At 39.7% G+C, this 8,159-nt stretch overlaps 1 protein-coding gene across 2 annotated transcripts; it reads left to right on the top strand.

The window, feature by feature from the left end:
• The first annotated feature begins 472 nt into the window (after positions 1 to 472).
• On the top strand, positions 473 to 8,159 carry LOC106586850 (ice-structuring glycoprotein). 2 transcript variants are annotated; one of them, XM_014174569.2, is made up of 7 exons: positions 473 to 774; positions 1,061 to 1,178; positions 3,402 to 3,495; positions 4,835 to 5,524; positions 7,433 to 7,502; positions 7,603 to 7,727; positions 7,850 to 8,159. In XM_014174569.2, exons 2-7 carry the CDS (start codon positions 1,134 to 1,136, stop codon positions 7,879 to 7,881), a joined length of 1,056 nt encoding a protein of 351 aa, XP_014030044.1. In that variant the 5' UTR covers positions 473 to 774; positions 1,061 to 1,133; the 3' UTR covers positions 7,882 to 8,159. The 2 variants fall into 2 exon arrangements, with proteins under 2 accessions (XP_014030044.1, XP_014030045.1); XM_014174570.2 differs by having other exon boundaries at positions 533 to 771.

Here is an 8,159-nt window from a genome sequence, read left to right as displayed (position 1 = left end):
ATAGGGGTTGCAACAATTTCGGCTGATAATTGTAGAAAGAGAGGGTTATGTCCTTTCTTGCGTTTCAAAGATGATGGAACAAAAAACAAAGAAACACGTTTTTTTCCTTTGTATTATCTTTTACCATATCAAATGTGTTGTATTATCCTACATTAATTTCACATTTACAGAAACTTCAAAGTGTTTCCTTCCAAATGGTTTCAAGAATATGCATATACTTGCTTCAGGTCCTGAGCTACAATTAGATTTGGGTATGACATTTTAGGCAGTTAAAAAAAAAAAAAAAGGGTCATCATCAAGAGGTAAGGGAGAAAACGAATGCCTGAATACACATTTACATAACTAATGTCAAGTTTGATGTGTTATGCAGCTGAACATAAATACAGAAGCAGTATGAAAACAAAACTACTTTATTTGATATATCGTCCAACAACTGTGCATTACGAATGTTCAGATTTTGTTGAAGGTTCAAGACAAACTGTTCCATACTGTTATCGATGCCATACGTACTTTCACTGCACTGAAGAGTCCCAGACTGGAGGAGGGAGCGTGTACTGTCACTGTTGAGAATCTGTTACATAAACCGCTCTGAAACTGTAACCACCTGACGACAGGAGCTTCAAGATTTACCCATAGAGATATCTACCAATAAGTCTGGAACTATTTTCATTCTAACTTCATAGATATAGAAATATAGAAAACATCCACCATCGGTCGAACATTTGTGGATTCTTCCTGACTATTGGAACCACTGAACTTGATTTGACAACGGTGGTAAAACTTTCACTGAACTAATGGAAATGTCATCTTGACCCTGGGAGTTCACATTCGTAAAGAATGAGACTAAAAACAGACAGTCGCTGCGCATCAACTGTTACTATCATGTTCCATGTTGCAGACGTGTAATGATTGTTGTTGTGCACTGCTTCAACGCACACGTTTGATATGTGTTACTAGTTGTGTCGCAAAATTAACTATCCAATACTTTCCTAACATTGATCACATGTGTTCTGTTCTAAAGTGATGGAATATATATGTGTGTGTGTGTATTACTTTTCAGAGGCACTCAGGCAGACTGTGGGACTGAGATCATTTAGCAGTGTTTCCACCGGAAGGATTTTAACAGCGCAAAGATGGCGGCTTCATTGCTGAGGATAGGGCGACTTGGCTCTACCAAGGTAATGAAATGTCATGCACATAGCTAATCACAGTATTATTTGAAGTTCTAACATGCTGTAGTTTTCGGAGAGACCCCTTTAACTAATTGCAACGTAATGTTTCATTTGTGCTGAGAAAAACATGAACCGTGAGCGTGTTTGTATTTGTATTTCAGCGACATGGCTAGCTAGTTGGCTACAGTAGCTAACTGTAACGTTAGCTTATGGCTAACATTGATTGATAACATGGTAAATGTTATCTACTGTAGCTACTTTCATATCAAATACATCATTTGAGCCGTTCGATTAGAAGATTTATGATCCGTTTTTATTTTGAATTAGCAAAGTGTTCGTAGCAAATATTTTAGTGGTGTAAAAATACTTTTAAAGTACTACTTAAGTAGTTTTTTTGGGGTATCTGTACTTTACTATTTATATTTTTGAAACCTTTTACTTCACTACATTCCTAAAGGAAATATTGTACATTTTACTCCATACATTTAACCCTGACAACCCAAAGTACTGCTTAGCAGAACAGGAAAAGTGTGAAATTCACCGTTTATCTAGAGAACACGTGGTAATCCCTACTGCCTATGTTCTGCCGGACTCACTAAACACACCTCACTAAACACACATGCATCTTTTGTAAATAATGTCTGAGTGTTGGAGTGTTCCCCTGACTATCCGTACATTTTTAAAACAAGACAATGGTGCTGTCTGCTTTGCGTAGTAAAATACATGTTAAATTATTCATACTTTTGATACCTAAGTATATTATAAAATCAAATACTTTTATTCAATTAGTATTTTACAGGGTGACTTTCACTTGAGTAACTATCTATACCTTTACTCAAGTATGACAAATTGGGTACTTTTTCCACCACTGCTATTTTATTTCAGTTGATGACTGCTACCTAGCTCTCAAACTGTAGGTGACAGTCTTCCATCTCTACAGTTTTCAGCCATTCGCTTCACCCACGACTGGCTCATGTGAACTACTATCCCAATGCTGTGTTTTAATGTTTAGAAACGTCAATAATCATCGCTTGTGATACGGTTTTTGAAACATATTGCCCTTTCATTTTCATCAGCGAGAAAGAACCCTTCAAATAAAAAAGTGACTTAGTGTATCAGTTTTGTACAGATCCATAGGTCCTTGGGTATAGCTGTGGGAAGAAGCACCCTCTGAAAAATCTGAATATCATTTTCAAATTTATTTTATGAAACAACATTTCTTTAAAAAAAAAAAAATCCTCACAAAAGTGGTGCTCTGGGGCTTTACTAGTCCTGTAATAGTGGACTGATAAGCTGTCTGTAGCCCAGACAGCTGCTATTGCATTGGTATCTATGGGAGACCCAGCCCATTAAGTAGACAGGCAGTTTACCTTTGAAATATTTTAGTAAATTCCGATCTTCAATTATCCACCATCTTCACTCCCGAGTGGCGCAACGGTCTAAGTCATTGCATATCAGTGCAAGAGACGTCACTACAGTCCCTGGTTAGAATCCAGGCTGTATCACATCCGGCCATGATTGTGAGTCCCATAGGGCGGTGCACAATTGGCCCAGCATCGTCAGGGTTTGGCCAGTGTAGGCTGTCATTGTAAATAAGAATTTGTTCTTAACTGACTTGCCTAGTTAAATAAAAGGTAAAATAAAAAAATATATATTTATACATTTGCTGTAGCCAAAGATTATCTATTATATAGCTCAGTTGTGACTTGTGAACTTTGCAGGTGTTACTGATTAATAAACAATGCCATGCTGATGGGTGGTACCATTTAAAATAAAACCCAGCCCTGAAATGAAATGTAGGCTAAAGAATTTCTATGTAATTTCTTAGGAAAAGACACGTCATTGGCACGAAGCGGGCAGTTCAAGTCCAAATATACGCTGAGTGTACAAAACATTAGGAATACTTGCTCTTTCCATGACAGACTGAATCCAGGTGAAATCATCTCTACTCGTGTGCGTTTAAACATTGGGAGGATTTTTTTCCCTTATACAGATCATTTTGTGTTTCTGGCCCTTAAAATCAAAAGCATAGTGTGCCTGCAACACAATTCATTACTTTTTAAATGGAAAAATCTTTAATTTGGGCCAAATTTGATCTAATTCTGAAATTGCAATAATCACAATTAACTACCGAAAATCATGCAATTCATTATTTCAATCTATTTTTTTTTTTTTTTTACAGCCCTAGTTGCACTTATATTGTCACTAATTGGTGTGTACTTTGATCAGTGCGTACAGGCGGAGAGGTGGAGTGCTCCTGCAGCAGCTGCCCTATCCACAAAAGCTGGTGGTCCCAAGAAGCCCAAGAAGAGCAGCTCAGGAAGTAAGTTTGGATCAGCATTTCATTTGACCAAAAATACCTCATACAATTATTTGTAGTTTATGATATTTTAGCAGATGTCAATTCTTAAAAATAGTGAGGGTGCTGAAATTGTGCTACAAGTATCATTTAATAAATAAAATTACTCATCATATCCAAATTATACTGACCATTTTCTTGTATATATTTCACAAAGGGACTTAAAGTAGTTGGCGTACAATGACAAACAGTGAAAGAGTTGGCTGTGGACTATCCACAGATTTGATTTAGCTGTAATGCTAGGGTCCAGTTCTTTATTCATCAATTGATCAAGGAGGAAGAGAGACGCATTGATGGCAAGACTGATAAAACTCCCCAATGTGGCTCATCTCATTAAAGACCTTCACTAGAGATATGAACACCTCATTTGTCCCGGAAGATTTCTATTAGTACTGAGACTTTTGTGTGAAACATTTCCATAACCAATCAAGATCACTGCACTGCCAATCAAGATGGACATGCACTGCCAGAAAAGGTTGTCCTCGAGAATACATTTTAAAAGCCTTTCAGATGCTGAAGATATTGTATACAGTAGCCTTACGTGCAAAAGTAATGGGCAGAAGTTAAGATGTTTTGGAGAAGAACTGAAGATGATCAGTTAATATTAAAAAAGCTAACAAAAGTCAGATTACAGGTAAGACATGCTGAAGGGAAGCTCAAGCATACTGGATGCCCGTCTTTGTACCAAAAAGGCTGGGGAATCTACAATTCTGAATGCTCTAGAAGGATTTTGTTTTTGCAGGCTGCTTGTACCACAATTTGAGTAAATGTCTCAGCTAGTGCCACCATTTTTCTTTCTATATAAAGTGATGAAAAATGCTAATTAAGTTTTCCTTCCCCAGGTATCAAAATAAAATGTAAATAATTTCTTCCCCACAGCTTTCACTAATATAAGCAGATATTTTTCAAACTAAATTTATCTTGTTCTCTATAACAACAATTGTCAATGAAAGATAGTTTTGGGAAGTTGGTTTTGGCACATGCGCACTTAATTATGAAACTATACTTTGATTACAATGTCATGTTTTTAGTATGTCCCTCAATTAATAGTACATTTACACTTTTTGTGCCCCTTCTTGAAATTTGGCACTTTGTGCCCTTTGTAGTCCAGGCACCATATGTGTCTTGCAAAGGGATATTCTTGAAACATGTCTGGGTGTAGCCATGTTGCGTTGGGTAAGTTTTGTCCACATTTAAGGCAAAGTGGGGGCATGTTGGTTTAAATTCCTTTTTGGCTACTTAGAGTATGAATAGAAATGAATAAAACATGTTTTTTTTTTCTCTCCCCCCTCCTCCGTCCTAGAAAAGTCCCAGGGCAAAACATATTTTGATTTAGAGAAGCTTGTACCACACAGAAAATATGTGGAGTTTCCAAAGAAAGAAATGACACCAGCTGCTGCAGCAGAACTTGTCGCCGCCCCAAAGCCTGTTGAAGCCGCTGCCGCAGAGCCAATTGTTGCCGCGGCTGAAGCAGTTCCAGCCCCCGCTGCAGTTGAAGCCACCCCCGTCGTCGACACAGTCGCCCTCGCAACTGAAGCCATTGTTGAATCCGCCGCTCTTGTAGCCAAAGCCACCCCTATTGTTGAAGCTGCAGCTGAAGCCGCCCCTGTTGTTGAAGCCGCTGCATCAGTAGCTGAAGCCGCTCCTGTTTCAGCCGAAGCGGCTCCCACCGTTGAAGCTTCATCAGCTGCCAACGCACATGTTGAAGCCGTCCCGGATGCTGCTGCCCCTGCAGAAGTGGTTGCTGAAGTTGCCCCGGTTGAAGCCATAGCAGAAGTTGTGGTTGAATCTGCAACCATTGAAGCTGCGGCTGAAGCCCTTGTTGAAGTTGTAGCAGAGGTTGTGGCTGTAGCGGCCCCCATTGAAGCTGCGGCTGAAGCCCTCATTAAAGCTGCAGGAGAGGTTGTAGCTGAAGCTGCCCAAGTTGAAGCTGCAGCAGAGGAGCTGATTGCAGAGCCCCCGGCTGAGGCAGAGCGGATTGAGGCGCCTGAGGGTATACAACCCCCCCCCCCCCCCCTTCTCTCCTCTCTGTGGACCCTACTGTTTACCAACAGTCATATTTTCATGTGATGCTATAACTCTAATGATAACTTGTAAAGATACCCAATATCACAGAAGCGCTTTTCGTTCTTGCTTTGGCTTGTCTTTTACAGTGGGTTTATTTACCACACAACTTATTTGCTATTTATCCCTCAAAAACTACCACATTTCTACATTGTTGCAGCCATGTAGACTCAAGCCACACATCCTTTTTCCCCCCAAACCCGTTCCTTCTGGGATTCTACGCATTAACTTGTAACCATGCTGCGCTGACCGTCTCCTCTGCGTTCTTCAGCACGACTTCATCACTTACTCTCTGGTTCATCTGTGATGGTCTGCACTGATCTGCTTGGTTTAGTATCTTTATTTTGCCATGTTTTTCCAGCATTCACTAGTTCTGAACTGCACTCTTTCTGCTGCTAGTTTGTTTCTCGACATCTCTGTTTTTCCTTCTGTCACTCGATCATTGTGAATTCTGTTCTTATTTCATAACCTTCTCTGTTCCCTTCACTGAATATTGTTACAAGAAACATGATCCTCAACTCCCTCAATTTTTACCATTTGTTTTTATAATTTCAACTATTGTTTTGTTACATTATATTTTGGTACGGTTAATGCTAAAGTTACTGTATACTGTCAAAGGTAATGTTAAGGTCATACTAATCAGCGTTTTGGCTAGTCTGTCTCTGGGCAGCTACTGAGTGATAACGTGAAATGGGGTCTGATGTTATGATTCTGTTTCCTACTCTTCCCTCCTCTCTCAACTTCTCTCACACGTGTTTTCCCTGAGTCGCACCATATCAGTAATCTGTAATTGATCCCCTCACTTCTGTATTTGTTTGGCGCTGTGTAACATATGACTTTGGAAATGTCACCTTTCCTTCCCCTTGGTAGTCAATGCGCTGAGTTTGCACCTTGGTTGCTGGGTGTGGAATCAAACATGAGTGGGGAAAGAAGTTGTTACATGTTACTGTTAAATGTACATGAATTGGTTATACGCAGGGAGTTTGAATTGGACATCTCAAATATAGAACCCTGTGTTTGCCAAGTGATGCAATGAACTTCACAGATGTGAAGCACAGCATTCCCCCTTCACAGCAACTTATAACCTGTTACCTGACCTTTCTAACTTAATCTTTTCTCTCTTACCCCTGTCGATGCCATACAGAGTCTACCACTTCTAAGTGCTGTTTTTGTGCATGAGGGTATTGGTCAAAGACGTGATTAGTTTTCATCATGTGGTTCAAGTCAAAAGGGGCATAGCCTGCTTGCCGTCTCCGTTCAGCTATTGCATTCCACTCCTGTCATTTGCCAAAGAGGCTAGCATTTCACAATCTTCAAATATGAATAGCGTCATTAATGAGCTCGAGGAGATCATAGGATTTGATCTTGATTCGATAACCCTCACAGCTATCATCCAATCACAATGTTTATGCAAATTAGACTGATAGTAAAAGGATTTAACTTCATGACGTCAGGTGCCAGTTTTGTTTCTTTCCTCATTAATGGGACGCAACGGAAGCAAACGTAGCTCTATTGAATCTGGTAGGCTAATAATTTCCGTATCATTATTTATTTCATTAAAGTCCTATCTAGGCACTTAAAATTCTAATTCTATGTTGCGCCAAATTTGCGCACACTCCATGTTACATAACTTTATTATGGGAAATATTCATTTTGTTTCAGACTACAAATCAGGATTTGCGCTGCAAATCTGGCTGCATATTGAACGTTCTATTGGCGAAAGGCCAGTCTCTTTGGCAAATGACAGGAGTGGAATGTCAGCTAAACAGACTGGTACCCAGACTAAAAAGGGTAATTGTTGTAAATTAATATAAAATAATTGTGGTTCTTTCATTAGACTCAGTTCAACTAGACCCAATCCAGAAGCTCTTCCTGGATTCGATCCGCGAGTACTCCTCAAAGAGCGTGTAAGTTACACCGCTGTTTCTGGCCATCTCTTCTGTCTTGCTCACAATCATCCCCTTTTTGTCATCAAGCGGACATTTGAACCCTATTTTCTTCTCTCAGGGCCAGTGGCGGCTTGGTAGATGCAGGCCCTGCATATGAGAAGAACTTGGCAGAGGAGCTGACTAAACTCCAGCGGCTTTATGGTGGTGGAGACATCACAGCTTTCCCAGAGTTCAAGTTCACAGGTTAGTAGTTTTATAAAGGTGGCCATGAGCCCATTTGAAATGCTTTATTAGATTCTTCTAGGACCAAGAATATAATTCATTAATATTCTCATTGCACACCATTTCTCTCCGTCTCTGTCCAGAGCCCAAGCTGGAGGAAGTGGCCCCTAAGTAAACATCACCAGTTTACTTTTCTGCAGCTTTTTCCTGTCCAGCTGTTCTATGAATATTGGAAGTCTAAAGATAACTGTATCAAGTTGATGCTAAAATCCTTTACATTTTCTATGTGGGGGGATAGAGCTGATTCCATATAAATATAAATTCTGACTTAAAGTCTGTTTTAGATGCACATGTTGGCGGTCAAGCGTAGGCTGAGCTGTGAAATATATATGCATTTGCATAGGATGATCCAGGAATGTTGGATGGGGGGTAAATAAACTGATCCATATTCTA

Source organism: Salmo salar, chromosome ssa25 (assembly GCF_905237065.1).
Source record: "Salmo salar chromosome ssa25, Ssal_v3.1, whole genome shotgun sequence".
NCBI lineage: Eukaryota > Metazoa > Chordata > Actinopteri > Salmoniformes > Salmonidae > Salmo > Salmo salar.
This window is presented reverse-complemented; position numbering and strand designations above follow the sequence as displayed.